Here is a 22,143-nt window from a genome sequence, read left to right on the forward strand (position 1 = left end):
TATTGGGGGGGGGGCACAGTATATAGCCTGAATTAGGAAAAAGAGTCAAAGTTGGGAGGATGGTTGTTATTTTATTGTGCAGCAGACAGACTTTTTGTTTTAGTGTAATTTTGCATGCTTTTTTTTACAGCGTACTGTATATATGTATGTATTATGATTTATTACATTTTCAGTTTCAGGCCTTCAGGGGGCAAGAAGAGTATGCGGGGTAAGGGGAGACTTGAATAGAAGGAGGCAGAATCTGTTGATTTGGATTTGGCTAGAGGTTTATTCCCAGAGAAAGTACCGGCAGTAGTTTTAAAGTCTATTTTCCATTATAGTCACATATGCAGATTTTTAGATCTTCATCATTTAAATTTTTCTCCTACAGATTTTCATGTTCCAGCTGCTGCGTGGTCTGTCCTACTGTCACAAGAGGAAAATCCTGCACAGAGACCTAAAGCCTCAGAACCTGCTGATCAACGAAAAGGGCGAGCTTAAACTGGCCGACTTTGGTAAGAAAAGCGGCACACTCGCATGCCGCGTGTATATGGACATCAACAAATGCAAATGTGGTCGCAAAGACACACTTTGGAATAGAATAGCACGTTTCCTGCCACAATCGCTTTCCAATTATATTTTACTGCCACTCAGAGATCTTCTGTCCTGATTACTTTAGCACCTTTACTTCCTGTATCCTAGCAACTGTGCCCCTCTCTCTGACTTTTCTCAGTTTTGTGCTGAAAGTGGGTAGAAAAACCCACCAGAATTTCCTGACTTTTTTTTCAAGAGTTTTAACTGTAGCAGCATATGACCTGATCATGGTCGATCCAGCTAATTCCGCCATATGAGACTTATTGCATCACATGGTTTCATATTTCACCTATGTGGACATAGCATGCTTGTCATTTCAAGGTACTTTTGGTGTAAAGGTGACAGAAAGAGGCTGAACATTTGCATAAAAACCTGGCTTTCTAAAACAGCCTTTCTAAACCATTCTGCTGTTACTACTGAAGTCTCATGCTGTTAAACTCCGACTATGTCCAGGTCTGGCGAGAGCCAAGTCTGTCCCCACTAAGACGTACTCCAATGAAGTGGTAACTCTATGGTATCGGCCCCCTGATGTGCTGCTGGGCTCTACAGAATACTCCACACCCATTGACATGTGGTAAGTAGTAGTACAGAATCACAATTGAATGGCTGCTGCTGTCATTTGGATAAATTTGGAGCAGATTAATTTCTGAGATGACTTTTTCTGATATTTTCTTATAAACTTTTTATACAATTCCTTTGTGTTTGTTTGTTTTTTAACAATCATACTTATTCAATAGGATTATGTTTTGACAAATTCAATTCAATCCTATTATTCTATGAGCTCTTTGGCTGTTAACCACGTGCTTTCCTAATGCAGAATGAGGATGTCTGCAGAGAGTGAACACAAATAGTTTTCGTTAATGTCTTAAATAATAATCTAAACTTTAAAAACAACTATTTTTTTAAACATTTGCGTTTAGTAAGTGACACATTGTTGATTCAAGACCGTCATACTACATATCACAGTCCTGTCACGTAGACATTTCAGACAATGAGTGCCTTATATAGAAATATGTTGAACACCAGAAGGAAGGCAATCTTCTTAGCAACTCATATAATCTATACACAGATATCTGCATATGAATGTATCATCCCCAGAAAAATCCCCAGGCAGGTGCACAATGTACAACTCCTTCCTCACAGGTACATCAGCATAGCACTCAGTGCAGCCACTGGTGAAAGACTTTTGAAAGTAACTCCTTTGTAAATTTTCTGGCCACCTTTGCCACCTGTCCAGCAGCACTCAAGAATGAGTCTTTGATTTTTTTTTAAATGAGATGAATGTCTAACAGCTTGAGGATTTTCCAGGATTTCCATGAATCATGCATATCTATTAAAATCTCCAAGGTTATTAACAGAAATATGAGTCACTTTCTCCAATTAGCAGTTTGCCATGGTGAGAAAACCCTCACAGCTCTGGTAAACCGCTGAGAATTAAATGTGTCTCTCTGGCAACACGTCTTTTATGAGCTCACCTAGCTACGTATCCTCTCATCACACCACAGGCCGCCTCCCTAACACACCATCCTGTATGGAACAAAAGGCTGCACTGTGCCCACTCACACCATACATGTATGCACTTATGATCAGCTCTCTTTGAAGTGTGTGTGTGTTTGTTGAACACAGCTTCACCTAGAGTTCCATAATGTTGGAGGACTCTTTGTTGTTTGCTCCTCCTCTTGTATATAAATCCCTTTCTTCCTCCAGGGGAGTGGGCTGTATCCTGTTTGAGATGGCAACGGGTCGTCCTATGTTTCCTGGTGCCACCGTAAAAGAGGAGCTACACTTAATTTTTAGGCTCATGGGTAAGATAGCTGCATATTATGATCATAGTACCAGGCTAAAAACCAAGTAATATATGAAGTAAGAACAACAAGCACGCATTTCTTTGTTTCTTTGTCTTCCAGGTACTCCAACAGAAGAGACTTGCCCTGGTATCAGCAGCAATGAGGAGTTTAGGTCTTACCTCTTTCCCCAATACAGACCTCAAGCTCTTATTAACCATGTGCCCAGGTAATACCTACAAATCTCAATGTTCAGCTGAGTGGTGTTTGAGCAGAAAGCAGTCATGCTATTGGCTCTCTGAGGCTGTACGTAGGGCACAAGAGTGCTAACATGCTGTTTAGTGGGTATAATGTTGAATACAGCCTCACCTAGTAGTGTTTACCATAGTGCCGCTCTGCCACTTGGATGTACAAGCTAGTCTGTTTCAAGCCCAGGGTCAGGGAGGACATCTGGCATAACATACCAAACCAAAGATGTCGATTTTCAGATCTCCATGCCAGGTTGGGTAAAGTACAGCTGAGGCTGATGGACAAGTTCAGATTTCAGTGCATTCCATCTGATAGTTGATGAGACATTTCACTCAAAACCAAAAATTTGAATCTCACAGTGGCAGGAAAATTTATCATCTGGTAACCATAAATGTCTTTGAGCCCATCCACCACAAATGTCTGTGACCAAATTGAATGACGATCTACCCAACAGATCTACCCAGGAGATATTTCAGTCTGGAACCAAAATGGTAACAGAAACACCGACACTGGAATTGCTAACATAGGCAACAATAATTTCATCAGTGTGTCTGTGTGATGCACATAATTAAGAGAGACCAGGATGTCTTCCCTTTCTTCTCTAAAGAGTTTCTTTTTTTGTTCAGTATACTGATGACACTGCCCTGTTTCGAACATACCTCTTAAGTGAAGCTGAGTATCTGGCCTATAAGCTCAGGCTTGGTGCAGAAGTGATTTGGAGATTAATGTTAATAGGACTAATGAATATTTGTGCCAACTGGATTTCATAACAGGGCCTTATGTACTTGACAGCCAACTTGTCGAAACTGTTAAAAGTTTCAAGTGTCTTGGTACAGTTCTGGGCTGCTAATTGAGTTTCTCTAAAAAATACCAACTATATTTTGTTGCACACAGTGGCAATATCTTTTCAGGATAGTGAATCAGTCAGTACTTTTATTTCAAGTTAAAACTATAAAACAGATCCACAAAGAAAAACATTTACTTATACAGTATACTCATTATCAGCGAAAAGTTATAATACAGACAGATCTTTTGTCTTTATCAGGTTGGACACAGAGGGGATGGACCTGCTGTCTGCTCTGCTGCAGGTATGAGACAAAAGTGCAATGACTTTCGCTCATTTGAATATGAGGCAGAACTGAACTGTGATCTCAAGAGACGGTCCAATCCACTGCTTTTGTGTTCCTTTTTGCAGTACGACACCAGGAGCAGAATCTCTGCTGAAGCTGCCCTACGACACCCATACTTCCTGAGTCTGGGAAATAACATACACAATTTGGCAGACAGTAAGACCTACTCACACATACACTGAACACACCTTTAAAGCCTCTTGGGTGTTATGTGAGATGCACAGCTCCTGGCAGCTCTGCAAGTGGCACTTCTTCTATAAATGTGCTACTTTGCCATCTCAGCTGTGGCCTTTCTAAAAGGCAGGTGTTTAATCTTTTTATTTTAAGTTTTTGCTCAAAAAATGCACTAAAAGTGCTCACTACTAGTATTACTAGCTTACACAAAAGGTCAGAAAAGGTCTGACAGAACACTCAGGCTTCGCCGTCACCTTAGGCTTAGAATTATGCAGAATTGTGTGTGGCTTCTTTGATTGACAGGTGGGTGCCATTAATGGTGGCTTGTTTGAACAACAACCTCAGCTCCACCAATGATCCATGTCTTTGCTCATTTGTAGATGGCGGCAGTCTTTAACTACAATGCACTGTTACGAAATGCTGTATAGCAGAACTGCAAGAAGAGAGTGCATCTATAAAATCTGGTTTTCAGGTTTTGTACCGCACACAGTGCTAAACAGATTTTGGTATTAAACAATACAAATTGGTGATCACATTTCTCAAGAGTCTCAAGCTAGAGTGCCAGGATGATTGTATGATGAGTTGTATTGTACAGCTTCACTACATGTGACAGTTTTTCAAATCCAGTCCTTTATGAAGATCTTTTCTGTGCTATTAAATCACCCTTTCTCCCACCTTTGTTTTAGCTGCTTCAGTGTTTTCCCTCAGAGAGGTGCAGCTCCAGAAGGACCCAGGCCACCGCAGTTCAGTGTTTCAGCCTTTAGGTAAAGTTGACAGTGCACAGTATGACTTTTTCTACAGGCTTTGGTCAAGTCACCATTATCAAAAGCCACATATTTCTTTATATAGGAGGCAGCTAAAATAGTTCTGGACTATATAGTGCAGCGTTAGACAAGATGCACATCCTGTATGTATGCTGTGCATTTACTTTTGTTTTCCCCAAATTCTCTAAGTTGACAGGACAGACAAATCTAATTAAAAGTTTCAAAGGAAAGTACAAGTCATTAATAACTATGGGATAAATACTCATAACACTGTACATCTTCTGAACTGTCTAGAATGAAACGTAATTTATCCAGCTCTGTTTTGTTCCTGACCACAACAGCTGAGATGGTGTCTGTAGATGAACTTTGCTAATTAGCAAATCTCTGCAAGAAGCCAGCATGCTGATTTTGTTTACACTAACACAAGTAAAAATACCACAGAGGAGAGTCTCAGAGGAAGTGAAAAGAAAATGAAAATAAACAAAGAGATGTCTATGAATTCATTACAGTTCACTGTCAGCCATTTTTAACTCTAATAAGCTCCTCATAGGCTTCATAAGTCTTACTATAAATTTGTTTTAGACTCATAAAGCTTCAAGACCAAACTTAACTAATCAACTGATAGAGATTACACAGGGAAAAGAAGTGTTCATTCTCAACGTGTCTCTTCAGGTCGAGGAAAGAACCGAAGGCAAAGCATCTTCTAAAGGTCACAGAGGAGGATCGGAGTCGCACAGAAAGGAGCTGCCTGTTTAGACCACAGCACAGAGACCAACCAACACAGCTCAGTACATTCACAAGCATGCTCACCTACGTGAACACGTCTGCATGTCTACACACAAACTCATGTGCACTCACTCATTTCCATGGCAGCTGACCAAGGAGACACACAGTGTCTCTGGAAATAAACTTGTACTGCACTTGAAATGGCTGAGATACACTCTCCCTCCACACACACACACACACACACACACACACACACACACACATAGTACGTATTAGTACACATTTGCACAATCAGCGACATGCTGTCATTACCTAGCTCCACACACCAGAGATTTATAGATATCCTGCTGACACACATGCATTTCACCCCAAGAAAAACTAGGCGCTTGAATAAAACTGCTCTGCTCTGTTATAGTGTACACACATACACAGGCTTGTATAATTGCCACCATTTAGAGCATACCCAGGGTTCTGGCCATCTAAGGTAGCTACCACATCTGGAACCATTGCACAGCTGCAGGTGTACAGAAGTAAGGGTTGTGGTGTGAATGGAGATCGATTAAGTTTTTTAATGAGATGGTTTGTTTCCAAATTTTGCTGAATGTTTCCCTTTCTTGTGTGTAGGGTTGTCTCCACACCAGGAGGTAGCTTAAAGATACACTCTCTGATGTTATTATCACATCTAATGGTACCTCTGAATTGTAAAATGTCCTCCCAGCTCAACAGTGACATTCTGAGATTTGTGGTACTTGTGGTATGATTTTAGAAATACTGAGGTCATACATTTCCCAAATACACTTCTTACCACCAAGTATGAGCAGAAACCAAAGATAAGGTTTCTTTTCATATTTTCTGATTTAGTAAACTGTAGTCAAATGTAAACATATTCAATCTGAAAATAGCATCTTATAAAATGCCCAAAGTACCCCCAGGTTGCTAAAAAACCTAGATATGTCAGCTAGCCAGTAAGCTAGCATGACTTAAACAAAATCTGATTTATCCATGATAAATTGATTACATCCCTGTCAAAAAAAGAGTCATCGATATGGCAGATATGGGTATGTTTTGTAACCTGACAGTCTTAAAGTTGTACATATACAAGCAGTGCAGACATTAAAACCGTAGCAACACACTTCATTTACAGTACTTCTACACACATGAAACAAACAATGAAGCTTATTAAAAAAAAAATCTGACCCCCATCATGAAAAAAACTGTAAAACTCCACTGTAAAATGGATTCCTGGCAACAGACTTGCCTTGCTACAGCACCCCAGTGTTTCAACTCAGTGTGGGGTTTTGTTCCATACAGTGTTAACAGCTGACTTTCACTCCAGTCTTTGAAGTTGCCTTAGTAAAACTGTGCATGATTTTTTGGCTTGTGAAGAATCTATATTTGATCTTGTGTAGCCAATGTGTTAGGAAGCATTTGCTTTGTGTGTGTAAATAACTCACTATGAGTACATATACTTCTTAGTCTCCTATTTGCACAAACCAGAAGTGTCCTCTGAAGCCTGCTCCCTTCCCTGTGTGTCTTACCGTTCCAAAATATGACCCCCATATCATATAAAAAACCCTTAACCCTTGACCAGTAAACTGGGAAAGTATGATATACAAGTACTTCCTAGTAGCAAGTTACTCTCAGTAGGACTCACCACTACCCCTTATATTTTACACAGCTCTATTGGACCTATTCCCAGGGAGCAGCAATAGGAAATATATAAAAGTATACAGTAAAACTTTGGAAACTATATGTATCTGCAAAAGTGGATTTATAAATCATCCTCATCTAATGTCCTCCTCAGTTGCCATGAGACTGAGACTGAGCCCGCAGGTTATCCTTATGCCATATAATATGATCTGCTGACATAAAAGTGATGGCTGCTTGTGGCTAAGGGCCTCTTTCTGACTCCCTCACTCCCTCTATATCTCCATCCTCTTTCCAGTCTGTCCAGTTCTGCTGAGATCCAGCAGAAAAAAAATGCTGCGGAGTCCTTATGTAAACAAGTGACAAGGGGTTGGGGCAACATTAAATGAGTACCGAGGTGTGATCAAGGTGGTCTGTTAAATTCAGTGCAATATGAAAGAGACACTCAAAGTCTTTGTGGATTACAGTATCAGTTACCTACTGCCATCCTTCTTTCAGGGGTATGGTTGAAACAAACTAGTTCATACTTTGCATCGTCTAACCACACCTGAAGGCGAAAGTGCTTGCCAGTCACAGTCGAAAGTGGGACGGTAAGCCTGTTGTTGTAGAGTAGGGTAAGACTTGATAATTGCTCAAAAGGGGACAAAGGACAGTCTTTCCTTGAAGGCATTCATTGTGTTCCACTTGTTTGCAGAAAAAGAAAGACAAAATACAGTAATTGTGTGTTGGATGAACAAAGACAGCTTTTTTCAAATCATAAGTACTCTGTGAAGTGCAAACACCTGGTCATTTGCTGCATAAATCAAGATGTTTCTGAAGGGTTACAAAAATGCAGTTGAATGCAGTTTCTGACCTTTAAATGCTATGGATGTTAGATCATCAGACAAGGGCTTTGTTTGAAGAATATTGACCCCTTTCCAGGCATTTGACCCCTTTTTCACAACTTGAAAGTCACTGAGGTCACATGTTGAGGGCCAGGTCTCAGATGAAGGCTCAGCAGTTGACCAACATCTAAAGGATCATTGCCATTGCTTTGAGTTTAGTAGTATCTACATATAAATCAATGTGGACAGATGGTGCAAAAGAGTAGTGAAGGATGCTATTACAATCCTATCCTGATATCCCTTCCCAGACAGCCTTTCAAACCTTGTCTCATGTGACACTAAAGGGGTTAGTCACTTCAGATGAAGTGCTCAAACCCACACCAGTATGACACTGGAACTTAAGGTGTCCTTTTAACACTTTAGATGTGTTTTCTTTATTTCAAGCATACCTGAGCCTTTAGAGTGCCATCCTGACATCCTTTCCCAGGCAGTTTAAGGCCCATTCACGCCCTGATTTGTGACTCTAAGCCCAATGCTTGCCTCTTGACCTGGCCATAAGAACATTGAAACATCTCTCTCAACTGTGCATGGCTCCTCAGTGATGATTGTCTCAAATCCAATCACGTAATTTCCCTTACCTTCTTTTAAAACACACAGGTAATCAGATAACAAAGACCAAAAAAACAAAAACAACAAAAGCAAGTAGAAAACACACAAGCTGGTACTAAGAAAAAACAACTAAGAACCAGAGAATAATGGCAAGTATAGATGACATTTGGTTCACTCAAGTACTATATGTACACATTGCTTGGTGCAAACAGTGTACACACAACCACATGCTAGAACATGTTGAGAACTTAATGACTCTCGTGACTGCCATGTTGGCAAATGCTCCATGTGAACTTGATGACTCTCACTGTGTCAAGTCCACAGCAGATGCCTTTGATATAACACTTGTAGATGATTAGGTCCACAGAATTGAGTCATCAAGTAAGAGCCAATGAGTGACACCATAAGACACACCATAAGGAAGACAGAGGTAGAGAAGCTAACCAGTTACCAGAGAGTTGTTGGTTTGACCTTCCAAAGCAGGGTATGTTCAAGTGCCCGTAAGCCAAGCACTGAACCTCTAAAGCACTCCAGTGCCAGAGTCATATTGGTGCAGGTCAGAGGTGTTTATGTTTGTGTACAAGTTAAATACGTAAGTATGTTAAGTACAAGATATATGCCAGTGAAAGCTAAATGGTCACTGAAAGTTTTTCTACCTCTAAAAGTGAATGAGGTTGATGGAATAATTATGTTGCTACCAACCAACCCTCAGTTCACAAAGACAAGGACGAAAGAAATTCAGGGCAAACCTGCTGGAACGTCAGAGGGATGTATAGCTGTGGATGTTACACTTCCAACCTCCCCCCTTCTTCCCTCAGTGACAGGAGTATTACTGTGTGTTTTAGTTGTGGTAAATGAAGCTATTTTAAATACTGTAATGAAAAAGAAATAATATATATATATATATATATATGTATTTTAACAGATGTTTTCATCTTTCTCAGTGAGTTTTATGCTGTTAAAAATATAGAGCACTGTATTTAAAATAAAATAAAGAAAAAAACCTGCAGATGATGTCTAAATGTTTTATAAAAGATAAGTTTAGATTTTGTATAAGATGTGATATTTTGTGTGATTTGTCTACACTGTTATAAAATTGAATGTATTGTGACGGCCAACAGGCATAAAATTGATTAAATAATTCATTAATTAATGAATAAATAAATAAACTACTGAAATTCTGAAACACAACCATTAGTTCAATGTTTTGTTTTGTTTTACTTACATTGTTAGGTCTATCATTATGAGTAAATATGTTTTTGATACAGTACAAATGAATAGGTACAGTAACATAGGTGAACAGAAGATGGTGCTATTGGTCAGTACAGGATGTTAACTTAGTTACATAGCACCAATATAGAACATAATAATTTAATCTGTGACAGTGTTGAATTTAAATATTGATTCTACTATCTGAATTGCATAAACAAAGAAGTCTAGAGAGCATTTGCATGTCCAGATTATTTGTACTGTTTCATTATAAGACTGTATATATGTATGTAGGTTTTCAAAGTGCCGTTTTCTTCCTGTTTCAAACACGACACTGAGAGGTAATGAGATGTCACTTCATTCAGTGACAGCTAAGTCATCAGTGTTCTTCTGACATGTGAAGCCTCAGGGAGCCTAAAGGGGATTTATGTCAAATCATCCAGACCTGGATTTTAGTGGACTATAATAATATATTATGGACCTGACTTTCTATAATAATATAATGTTAAGGCCACTCAGAATGACTACTAATTTTAACCCTCTGGTATCCAAGTTCATTTGGGTTGTTTGTAGACTAGCTACGCATTTATTGTTGTCTTTGTTTACCATCTTTCCCAGAAAATAAGATGACTTCTCATTTTCTCAATTTAACAGTGTAAGAAATGCAATAATGATGATGTCACAGGCACCTGTAAAGATTTATAAAACTTCTATGATAATCACTCAAAATATTATTCTCAACAACAACAGTAGTGTGTCGAAGTAACGACACACCAATGATCTGATCTGTAACCAGTCAGAAAGTGGGCTGTACACTGGAGACATCAGCCAATCAGCGTCACATCCGTCAATGGGATAACTGGAACCTGGTGCAGTTCCCAGGCTGAGTGAAGTCGTGTTTACTTTCTCCGCTGGCACTTTGAGTAGTTCGGTGTGACAGAGCTTCATGAGCAGTCAGAGTCAATGATCCGCCGGCAGCAGTTCAGACCACCAGGACACCAGGACCGACATGAAGCTGCTGGACGAGCGGATCTTGTCGCTGTTTAAGCGCCACTGGCGCCAAACTCTCACCTACTGGAGTGTGTTCTTCAGCTTCGGCCTTTGCATCGCTTTCCTGGGACCCACCATCCTGGACCTGAGGTGTCAGACCCAGTCTACCCTGCAGCAGATCACCTGGGTCTTCTTCTCCCAGCAGTTCTTCCTGTTGGTGGGCAGCGGCCTGGGAGGACGCTTCAAGAAAACGTGAGTGTAGATAGTGAGCACAGAGAGGGATGCTAATAAAATGTAAAAACTATAAACATTCATCAGTTAGTTTACTGACCTCATCCATCTAAAAGACTCTAATATTCCCGTGGTCGTTGTAATTTTAAGACTAATTATGTCTAGTAACATAAATACTGAGATGTTTTGTTTTGGATCCTGCAGGCCTCTTTTAACAGCTCAGAAACACACACCAAACATTTATTATTATTAGGCACAAAAATACATGAGGTACATCAATGAATCAAATTATCACAGTATAAATAGAACCAAAGTTTAGGGATGAACATCTGTCCATGTAAGAAAATATACAAAGAGAAATATACATCAGCTCTGTACAGTATAAAATATACTTTATATCTGTGACTAGTGCTGACAGCACTCTCATCATAAATCCAAAACAAGTCTGCTTGTGTTTCTTTTATTAGAGTTTTATAACAGTTTGCTTATTTGCACTCTTTCTCTCTAGACTCCTCTATAATTATAGTTACTTATTACAGTATAGTACTGTAAACAAACGATGAGAATACAGTTTGTGTTCATACACTGTTCATAACACATATAAAACTTGATGTTTCCTTATTTGATGTAATAAAAACACTTTATTATCATTTCTATATTCTGTCACCTTCAAATGTACAAGTCCAGGTTGACTCACTACCACTTCAGTATGTTTCTACATATAGGGTTTTACTATGGTCTAGTAAAAAGAAAATTCATTTTTAAGTTAAAATATGTTGACTTTGCAACTTTTTAGTCATTTTACACATACAGCAGTGGGATCCTGAACAACGAGGATTTAAAGCCAACAAAACAGTATCATTTAAGCTTAGTATATCAAAGTATATCAGAGTGCAATGCTTGCATGTGTTCAACCTGCCAGAGGTCAAAGCTATTTCTGGGGCAGGCAGTATGATAAAATCAAATACATTTAACACAAGGCAATTTAACATTTAGAATTCCATGGAGAGATATCATTTTCTAATTAAACACTTAAATAAAGAAAGAAAATGTAACATTCTGTGTAAAAAAAAAACCCCACCAAACTTGTACAGAGTTTTGTTGGTTTGGTGTAGTTCTGCTGGAGAATTTGGTCACATAACCTCTTTTAAAACGCTGGCTACAGCTCTGCCCTTGAGGTTGAATAATTAATATGACTGACTAAATGCATTAATGTGGAGTATTTTAATGACCTCAATAACTGCAGTGACACTTGGCAGTTAGACTAAAATGTATTTGACTGGCAAATCTGCTACATTCAAATGACAGACGGTGGTTCCTGGTCTGTGCGTCACCTCACACACTGAGCAGCTAGTGAACGGTGACCTGTGAAATGCAAATGCAAAGTGGATAGAGACATGTGTTGGGAAAGTGTCCTTGTACTTGATGCATTATGTTTTACATTATCTAAGTGTGTGAATGAAAGTATCCCTCCTTTGTCACACATTGATCTATTTCAGAGACACTCTTAGTCTGCCATTTGGGCCTCAGTAAAAAAAAGCAATGATAATGCTAACATGTTAATGTTAAGCAGGTACAATGTTTATACCATGTTCACCATCTCATTTCAGTATGTCAGCATGCTAATTAGCAATAAAGTACAGTTGAGGCCGATGGGAATGTGGTCATAAACCAAAATATTAAATAATTAAAATAATTACAATTTTGACCTCATCAAATATGGACTTTTCATAAGAGGATGGCCAAAGTCAGCATGATTTATCATCTGGGGAAGGGAATGTTTAAATTTCATGGAGATCCATCCAACAGTTTGGTCAACAACATGACCATCCCTGCTGCTAACCTAGCCAAAAAGCAAAGATCACTCAACCACTTGCATTTCTACGACTTAGAGATTGTGGTAGCTGAACATCTTATGTCACACACTTGCCCTCTCTCTCCTAGTCATTTTTTCAGGAGTGACTGATCGGCGTGCTGATCTCAGTCATGTGGTTCTCAATCAGGTACTTTGGGAAGTTTTATACTACAGTCCTTTAGATACTGCTTTAAAATAATTTATTTCACAATAGGTTGGATACATAATTTCTGATATAAAGTCACATCTCAGTAAATGCTTCCCAATGGATGCAAGTTACAGTATGTGACAGTTCAGTGCAGCTCCATTCATTTTTAACACTGATGGTTACAGCCACTACCAATCACAGCTATTTTTCCTAATGTTTCTGTGTCCCTTTATCACAGGCCACCGTGCGGAATGTCCCTTCAACAAACTAAAAGCAATGTAGGACAAGGTTAAAAAGAGAGTGGAAAGTTGGCAGAAAAGAAGGAGAATACAAGGTGAAGATAATGTGGAGGTTTGCTGTTGCTGCAGGGCTGTGATAAACCTGCTGGGTAAATAAATGTTAGTGGAGCAGCGAGCCATCAAGGTGACTTAACTGCACCAATGACAGCTTGCTGGAAATCCCCTGTTTGATCTGGCCTGAGTTACAGTACATCAAACATTCAAACCAAAAGTACTATACATATACATAACAAATGTACACTTCTCAAAGACCAACAAATTGACTGACTGACGACTGATCTGATCTGAATGCACTGCATGATGCTGTGGTGTCATCGTCTCTGTCTTTTCCAGACTCCTATCGTCTCTGTCGGCCCTTCTCTTCTGCACTCTCGTCATCTCACTTGTATTTGCCATCATACCACTATGTCACCACATTGTACTGTTGTCTGTCGCCATGGCGCTCGCTGGCAAAGCCATGGGAGTGATCGACACCATCGCCAATCTGCAGCTAGTGAATCTGTACCAGAAGGATTCCGCCATCTTCCTGCAGGTCAGAGGAGGGAGCAGAGGGAAAACGACAGCTTTGACTGTGTGTGTGTGTGTGTGTATGTGTTTGTGTGTGCCTGTACAGTATATGGTATGCAAATTAACCAGTAGGGACCAAATGGCCACAAAATATGATCTGAAGGGAATCTGTGTTCACGTCTCGCTCTAGGCCTTACATTTCTTCATAGGCCTGGGAGCACTGGTCAGTCCCCTGGTGGCTGATCCTTTCCTTGCAGAGGGCAACTGTGTCCTGAGTGTCAACTGGACCGCCAACTCATCCTCTTCCTCAGACCTTCACCACCTCCGCAGCAGCATGGTGCACGGGCATGGCTCAGGGCTTCACAACATCTCCCAGTATCCTCTGTACACCGAGGGTGTAGTCATCACCAGGGTGTCGTACGCTTTCTGGATCATGGCTCTTATCAATGTGAGTTCTTGGCAAATGTTAGATGTGTCATGTGATTGTTGACACAGAAATGTATACAGAGCATGCTTGTGATCTGTTTAATATCCGTTTAAATGTCATTACCAGTGAATAGGTAAATAACAGTCACTCATGTAGCTGCCAGTTAGCAAGCTTGATGTGTGATCAGATGTAGCTGTGTTTGACTAAAATTAAAGATAACTTATGACATGTAGTATCATGACTAATGGTTTGAAACAGTTTTCTGAGCATCTTCTAGTCTGGAGCACACTGACTGATTTTTAGCCTTTGATCGTGCAAACATACTAACATGTCTTTATCATTCAATGCTAAAAAAAACATGAAGCAAACACATATACAGTCAACCTAGAACAGAAGTTGGGTCTTCATTGCCATTGTCAATGTCCAAGTTCCACATCCCATGCACTGCTATATCAGAAATAAAAGAACAGATAGATTTTAAGTTACAAAGACAGAAATAAAGAAAGTACAAGTGTGACAAATTAAAGGTAATATGACATTCGTTCAGTTCAACAAAGTAACATCACTGTTGGCCATGATCTTGTGTGTGAAATCTGAGATGCTTTCCCGTCCCAAATGGTTTGGTACTATGATTGTCTGTTAGCACCGCTTGCTAGTTTTCTCCATTTCGCATTAGCAATGGTGGTGTTAAAGAGTGCCAAAGAGATTATTATACATCCTGTTTACACTCAGGGTGTGTGGTTAAACAGCTTCTAATGCAGAAAATGTTGTCTCAACAATGATACACCTTTTTCTAGTGAGGAAAAAGTTATTTTGGTTCTTAATTATACAAGCATCCCATGACAAGATTTCTCATGCAGTGCTGCACACATTCACATGAAAATGGCCCAAATAGAATTAAATGATATAATGAAATTTCCAGACAGTGTTAGTGCTCTTCAATGTCACTCAGTTGTTTTCACATGTTTTCAGTTTTGTTCTTTTCAGAATGATTTGCATTTCTTCAGATAGTGTCTCTCAGATAAAGCAGAAATACCTCTGTGTTTTGATATTTGCACTGGATCTGTTTGAAGCAATGGACGAGATAAGACAGCCCGGATTCTACTTCTTTCGGAGCATAATTTGAATCAGCTGACAGGAAGTGTTGACTGTTAACTTGGTTAAAAATTAGCCTTGTGTATGTGTGTATGTGTGTGTGTGTGTGTGTGTCTGTGTGTGTGCATGTGTGTCCTGTCAGCTCCCTGTGCCAGTGGCAGTGCTCGTGTTGATGTCCCATGAGAGATTACTGCCTTGCCTCAGCAGCAGTCCACCTCTGCTCAATAGAAACTCTGTGTCCAGCACAAGCTCCACTGGGGACAGTGATCGAGGTAATGCATGCATGTATGTGTGTGTGACCATGTGGTTTGTGACCACTCTGTTCAAATGAAACGACAGACGTCTCAATATTCCAAATCTCTCCAGGTTTTTGGAGGTTTTTTATCTGCTGTAACCTTTCCAAGCTCAAGAGTCGCCCTGCTACTTTCTTCATCCTCCACGCTCTGGGTGGAGCCATCCTCTTCATGACTGATGGAATTATAGTGAGACTTCCCGCCAGCACTACACACACAACACATAAACACTGAACACTATAGTCTATGCCAACGATTTTCAAACTGTGAGGTGTGTTGGAGGGGTTCGTTTGCAGTCAGAAATTTGACAGTTCTGTAAAAGCTCTCAGCAATTTGTGTACATGTCAGACTTAAAAACATCTGTTCCATGCTTACTTCCTGCAACGTCTCTTGCCCTGCAGGGCTCCTACGCTGGCTTTGTCTACACGTTCGCTGTGTCCCCTCCTCTGCTGATGGGACATAAGACTGCCGGCTGTTTGGACAGTATATTCTGGGCCTCCATCACAGTAGGACGACTGGCTTTCATCTACCTGTCCTACAGATACACAGCGCCAAAGCTGCTTTCCTTCTGTCTGGTATGAAAACACATTTAAAGGAAAAATCCACACTAAAGTGATTACAGTAGTTGACATCACCAAAGGTGACAATCAGAGGTCAGGTTTTATGGTTTTTCCATGTTTATTTGTGTCAAACTGAGCAGTAAACACTAGCAAAACAGCAGAGCTCAAGCACAGCTGATATTTTCAAAAAAACATTTGAACTGGGTGGTAATGCTTGTAATCGTATTAGAGGTATACAGACAACAGATGTTCATCAGATCAAACACAATAATGTCATGTACTGAAGTTTGTCTTGTCAGCGTCTGTATCTCTTTCTGCCTCTCTCTTCAGTCACAGAATTGTGCCTCAGTTTTCAGTGTTTCCCTTAAATACTTGTCTCTCCACCATGTTCACCAGCTAGTCATTTACAAGAAGTTTTTTTTTTTTTTGCTAACAATGATAGCAATGATCCAAAGTAGCCTAAAACATTCTATAGAGGTGAAGAGAACTACAGTTTGGTGACTTCGTCACAATGAGCGCTACCTATCAGATTGCTCTTAGTTACCGGTTCCATTGTCCATATAAAAAAATACCTAATAACACAGCTTTTTGAAAGACAAATACTTTGTAGACCTTCGTCACAGCAGACATTTAGATTTTTCATAGCAGAAAAAGCACAGGTAAAAATTTGAACGATGATCCAGTTGATCCAGATGATCCAGAGACAATGAGCGAAGATGGACAGTACCAGAACCCTGAAACTATCTCACCTAAATGGAATTGAGCTGGGGGTTTTTTCAATTACAATGTTCTTACCCCACTTTGTGTTATGCCCCATCTAGGGGTGGCCATGTCCCAACATGACTGAGCCTCCAACAAATGGCAAGGATCTGTTATCGATGCAACACCTTATATCCATAAAATTGTTTCCCATGCACAAACAAACACATCGGTGGCATGGCATGCTGTGTGTGTGTGTGTGTGTGTTAACACGTAATTTATTTATTTATTTACCGTAATTCTCTCTCAAAACATGACATTCATGAGCTAAAGAAGAAATGTTTAATTATGGCCACTCAGTACCACCAACTGTTAGACAGCAATGCCATCTTGTGGTGAAAGGTGAACAGCACTGTAGGATAAAACCAGTCAAATTAATTTCAACAAGAATGAATGTAATGTGAATGCTGTCCAGCAGCACTGATTATGTCCTTATCTTTAATAAAACATGTTGCCTTCAGATCCTGTCCTGACTGGTGAGGGTTCTCGTTTGGCTCTCAGATTTCAAAAGCATGTTATGTGTGTTTTTGGGACATATTTCCAGAAAAGTGTGTGCCGTTTGCGGACATATTTCCACAATAGAGTTGTAGTTGGACAACTCTATGTGAAATTTTTGTGTGATTGTATTGATTGTGTGATCAAATGGGTTCCTTCTACACAAGCAAGTTCAGGAAATACTCATGATGCACTGAGCCACTATTTTTTATTTTGAGGATGATGTAATGAATGAAAACAAGTTCCCTGGTTTGTATACTTTGAGATTTCATGCTATGTAATTATTTAATCTGACACAGATTAATTGACATAAGGATGGTCATAGCAGTCACATTGGAGTATTTTTATATGAATGTCCTACATGTATTAGCAAATGTTTCATGGTTGATGTAATAGCTGATTGGCTCCTGTCTGTTTATGAGTCCATGCTTAGTGACAGCCACTTACTCGGCTGTTGGAAATAGTTTTTGCAACATATTTTTCACCTGAGGGCCGCCATAATGCAGTTTCTACGCCGAAATGGCTCAGTTGGGTTGTGAGTTGGGAGAGCGTTAGACTTAAGATCTAAAGCTCCCTGGTTCGGTTTCGGCAGCTAGGCAGCTGCGTTTTGGATGCATGCTACCGTGATGGTGTGAGTCGTGACCTCTTACGTGTTCTGGGTTGAGCATGCTCTTGGGCACACATTTCCTCCATCGCGAGATGTCACCACACATATGGTAGTCATATTACGTACTCCTCCAACCTTTTGTTTCTAGGTGTCCTCATAATTTGGACAACAACACATCTGTGTTGAGGACATAACTCTTGCAACTGAATCTTTGTCAACAACACATCGATGTTGAGAATAATCAATGAATCGTTGATTAATTGTACTGAAGATCTTTTGGTCTATGGACCAACTCTGGCTCATGCCAGCCCCCCCTCCTCTTTAGAAAGAAAAACAAAACAAACCAGGGCCCCTCCCTCAATGTCCATCTCAACATGCCTGTAATAATTGTGGAACCCCGACTTTTCGCTGCTACCAAAAAAAGACAGACCTGATGACTGCTGGCCCCATGCAATGAGCCCAGTCGAGAGTTGCGAGTTGGGTCCAGTCATCTATGTACTGGTCTCAGTACCCAATTATATCACCCAAGACCCCTCCTTCCCCCTTCTCTATTTTTTGTCTCCACCCCCCCTCCCTTATTCTCAACACAGATGTATTGTTGTCCAAATTATGGCGACACCTAGAAACAAGGCGAGTTTGGACGCGGAAGTACGTAATTCCTGACACCATTGTGTGGGAATGTGCTCCCATGGGGAAGGCAAATGCTGGTGCCCAAGAGCTGCCTCAACCATGACACGATCAGAGTCACGACTCACACCATCGTAGAGTCCGCAGGCTGAACATGTTGGTGCAAACTATAACGCCGAATGCGACAGCTGGAACAGATAACATGCGTCCCTCACTTGCTATGCTCATTAGGAATTAAAGTACAAGTCCCCGAGCATAATGTACGTGTCCAGAAGCGACGCATGACAGATTGGTCTTCAGCTCAAAGTTCTTCTACATCAACGATTCATTGATTATTCGCAACACAGATGTATGTTTGTCAAATATGACGACACCTAAACAAGGAGTTTGGAGGAGTACGTATCTGACTACCATATGTGTGGTCACATCTCATCGATGGGGGAATTGTGTGCCCAAGAGCTCGCCTCAACCCACAACACGTAAGAGGTCACGACTCACACCATCACGGTAGCATGTATCCAAACGCAGCTGCATAGCTGCCGAAACCCCGCGGACGAACAGGGACTTTAGATCTCAGTCTCTAACGCTCTCCCAACTGAGCTATTTCGGCCTAAAAACCATACTACGGTGGCCTTCAGGTGAAAAACATGTTGCAAAAACTATTTTAAACAGCCGATTAAGTGGCTGTCACTGAGCATGGACTCATCATAAACAGATATGAGCCATTCACCTGTGACATCAACTATGAAACATATGCTCATACATGTAGGAAATTATAATATAAAAAAAAGGTCCAATGTCCAACAGCTGTAATAATTGTGGAACTGTTCCAAAAGACAGCCTGACAGCTGGCATGAGCCAGAGTTGTTGGTCCAGAGACAACAGATCTTCAGTACAATTAATCACACAGATGATTCGATGTTGATTCATTCATCAACACAGATGTGTGTTGTCCAAATTATGAGCACCTATGAAACAAGAGTTGGCAGAGGAGTATCTGGAGGAGTACGTAATCTGACTACCATATGTGTGGTCACATCTCACGATGGGGGAAATGTGTGCCCAAGAGCTGCCTCAACCCAGAACACGTACAGAGGTCACGACACATCACCATCAGGTCGAGCATGATCCAAAACGCAGCTGCCTAGCTGCCGAAACCCGGGATCGAACCCAGGGCTACTTTAGATCTTCAGTCTAACGCTCTCCCAACTGAGCATTTCGGCCTAAAACCATACACTGGTGGCCTCAGGTGAAAAACATGTTGCAAAAACTATTTTAAACAGCCGATTAAGTGGCTGTCACTGGCATGGACTCATCATAAACAGATATGAGCCATTCACTTTGACATCAACTATGAAACATATGCTCCATACATGTAGGAAATTATAATTAAAAAAAAGCGTCCAATGTCCGACAGCTTATAATAATTGTGGAACGTGTTCCAAAAGACAGCCTGACAGCTTGGCAGAGCCCGCAGAGTTGGTCACGAGACCAAAAGATCTTCAGTACAATTAATCAACGATCCATTGATTATTCTCAACACAGATGTGTGTTGGTCCAAATTATGCAGGACACCCTAGAAAAAAAAAGGTCCAATGTCCAACAGCTGTACTAATTGTGGAGAACGTGTTGCCTTCCAAAAAGACCAGTCCCTGACAGCTTGGCATTGAGCCAGAGTTAGCGTCCCATTATTGTACTGGTCTTCAGCTACAATTAATCAACGATTTCATTGATATTATTCCTCAACCAGATGCTATTTGTTGTCAAATATGAGCGACACCTAGAAACAAGGAGTTGGAGAGTACGTAACTGGACTTACCATTGTGTGCTCCCGTTCACATCTCGCCGATGCGGCGAAACTGCTGTGTGCCCATATGAGCTGCCTCGCCAACCCAGAACAAAGTAGAGCGTCACAGACTCACTCCTATCACTATTTATGGATTGGTTTTTAGCTTAGCTGTATCACAAATCGAGCTCTAGCTTTGCTCTAAGATTAGCCACACGAAACCCGGGAAGTCATTGTCCAATTCGATAACCAGTGATCCTTTAGATATCTTCAGTCTACCAGCTCTCTCCCCAACTGAGCTCTTTTCGGCCTCCTAAAAACCATACTACGGCTGGGCCCTTCAGGTGGACCAAACATAAAACATGTTGCCCAAAAAACTATTTAAAACAGCGAATTATCGAATCGATTTAAGTGGCTGTCATCTGAGCATGGACTCATCAAAACAGATATGCGCCATTAACTTCGGTGCACATGTAACGTTAGAAAACATATGCTCATACCATGTAGGTAAATTAATACTATAAAAAAAATGGTCCAAGGTCCTAACAGCTGTAATAATTGTTTGTGCCGAACGTTGTTCCAAAGACAGCCTGACAGCTGCAGAGCCAGACCAGACGTTGGCCAATGAAGAGCACCAAAAAGAAACCTCAGTACCATTAATCAACCATGCCATGATTATCTCAACCAGTATGTGTCTGTTGTACTAAATTATAAGCGAGCACCTAGAAAAAAAAAAAATGGTCCAAGTCACAGCTTGTAAAATTGCTGAACGTGTTTCCAAAAGACATGCCTCGACAGCTGGCATGAGCCCAGAGTTGCCGTCCAGATGACCAAAAGGAGCCTCTCAGTACAATTAAATCAACGTCATTCATTGTATTATTATATCTCAAAGCATCGACTGCTAGCTGTTTGACAAAGAAAACATCAGTTCGCCAAGAGTTTTGTCCTTAACACAGATGTGTTGTTGTACTCAAGTAATTATGAGCGACACTAGAAACAAGGATTTAGGAGGAGGCGTACGTAATCTGACTACCCTCTGTGTTGGTCACCATGTTCGCCGATGGGGGGAAATGTGTGCCCAAGTAGGTCCCCTCAACCCAGCCGAACACGTAACGAGGGTCATCGAACTCACACCCATCAGACACGGCTAGCACTGTATCGCAAAATAACAGCTGCCTCGCTGCCCGAACCCCTGGGAAGAATCGAACCAGAACCTTTTAGCGATAACTATACAGTCAACGCCTCTCCCAACTGAGCTATTTTCGTGCTAAAAAACATGTACGTTGGCCCTTCAGGTGAAACAACCTGTTGGCAAAAAAACTATTTTAAACAGCTCGTATTAAATGGCTTGTACCTGAGCATGGACTCATCATAACAGCTATGGACCATTCCCCTGGACATCCACTATGAAATTATGTATCGATGCACTGTGAGGGCCGAAATTATCTCCAGAAAAAAAAGGTCAATGCTCCGCAACAGCCCTAAAAACCTGCTACTAATTGTTGAGCACGCCCGTGTTTCCAAAGACAGCCACTGACAGCTGGCAGAGCCAGCAGTATTGCAGTCGATCGAGAACCAACAGATCATTCAAAGTACACATTAATCACACCAACAATGCATTATCGATTAATCCTCAAAAGCTGTGCTTAGTTCAGTCCATACATTATACACGGACACTATGAAAAAGAAAATGGTCCAATCCGATCCACAACAGCCTGTAATAATTGTGGAACGTGTATTCCAAAAGACAGCCCTGGCGCGCCTGGGGACACACA

At 40.7% G+C, this 22,143-nt stretch overlaps 3 protein-coding genes and 1 non-coding gene across 5 annotated transcripts in view; 3 read left to right on the forward strand and 1 right to left on the reverse strand.

Annotated features, from left to right (window-relative positions):
- The window catches only part of cdk18 (cyclin dependent kinase 18), a 41,703-nt gene extending 32,032 nt beyond the window's left edge, over positions 1-9,671 (forward strand). Inside the window, exons 9-16 of the mRNA XM_010748618.3 lie at positions 371-494; positions 1,027-1,147; positions 2,281-2,378; positions 2,481-2,586; positions 3,652-3,694; positions 3,802-3,892; positions 4,597-4,674; positions 5,347-9,671. Of these exons, the coding sequence (XP_010746920.1) occupies positions 371-494; positions 1,027-1,147; positions 2,281-2,378; positions 2,481-2,586; positions 3,652-3,694; positions 3,802-3,892; positions 4,597-4,674; positions 5,347-5,381 (696 nt within the window). The 3' untranslated portion in view covers positions 5,382-9,671. The remainder of the gene's footprint in view (positions 1-370; positions 495-1,026; positions 1,148-2,280; positions 2,379-2,480; positions 2,587-3,651; positions 3,695-3,801; positions 3,893-4,596; positions 4,675-5,346) is intronic.
- An 874-nt stretch (positions 9,672-10,545) lies between these two features.
- LOC104933225 (major facilitator superfamily domain-containing protein 4A) lies at positions 10,546-17,193 on the forward strand. 2 transcript variants are annotated; one of them, XM_027283419.1, is made up of 7 exons: positions 10,546-10,931; positions 13,546-13,744; positions 13,910-14,167; positions 15,384-15,513; positions 15,608-15,723; positions 15,936-16,109; positions 16,916-17,193. In XM_027283419.1, the coding sequence occupies exons 1-7, from the start codon at positions 10,699-10,701 to the stop codon at positions 17,090-17,092; spliced, it is 1,287 nt and encodes a 428-aa protein (XP_027139220.1). In that variant the 5' UTR covers positions 10,546-10,698; the 3' UTR covers positions 17,093-17,193. The 2 variants fall into 2 exon arrangements, with proteins under 2 accessions (XP_027139220.1, XP_027139226.1); XM_027283425.1 differs by lacking the exon at positions 16,916-17,193 and having other exon boundaries at positions 15,936-16,115.
- Positions 17,194-18,564: 1,371 nt separating this feature from the next.
- Positions 18,565-22,143, forward strand: part of nppa (natriuretic peptide A) — a 12,279-nt gene continuing 8,700 nt past the window's right edge. Inside the window, exon 1 of the mRNA XM_027279226.1 lies at positions 18,565-18,603. Within this exon, the coding sequence (XP_027135027.1) occupies positions 18,565-18,603 (39 nt within the window). The remainder of the gene's footprint in view (positions 18,604-22,143) is intronic.
- Positions 19,732-19,805, reverse strand: trnaf-gaa (transfer RNA phenylalanine (anticodon GAA)). Its single transcript has one exon. It is a non-coding gene; the product is annotated as a tRNA-Phe (tRNA).

Source organism: Larimichthys crocea, chromosome I, assembly GCF_000972845.2.
Source record: "Larimichthys crocea isolate SSNF chromosome I, L_crocea_2.0, whole genome shotgun sequence".
Lineage (NCBI taxonomy): Eukaryota > Metazoa > Chordata > Actinopteri > Sciaenidae > Larimichthys > Larimichthys crocea.

Bases quoted from the DNA above. Each gene is read 5' to 3' on its own strand.
- LOC104933225 (XM_027283419.1), top strand. From the start codon at position 10,699: ATGAAGCTGCTGGACGAGCGGATCTTGTCGCTGTTTAAGCGCCACTGG. The intron at 13,745-13,909 runs GTCAGAGGAGGG...GTCTCGCTCTAG, and splicing joins ATTCCGCCATCTTCCTGCAG to GCCTTACATTTCTTCATAGG. The intron at 16,110-16,915 runs GTATGAAAACAC...TGCCCCATCTAG, and splicing joins AGCTGCTTTCCTTCTGTCTG to GGGTGGCCATGTCCCAACAT.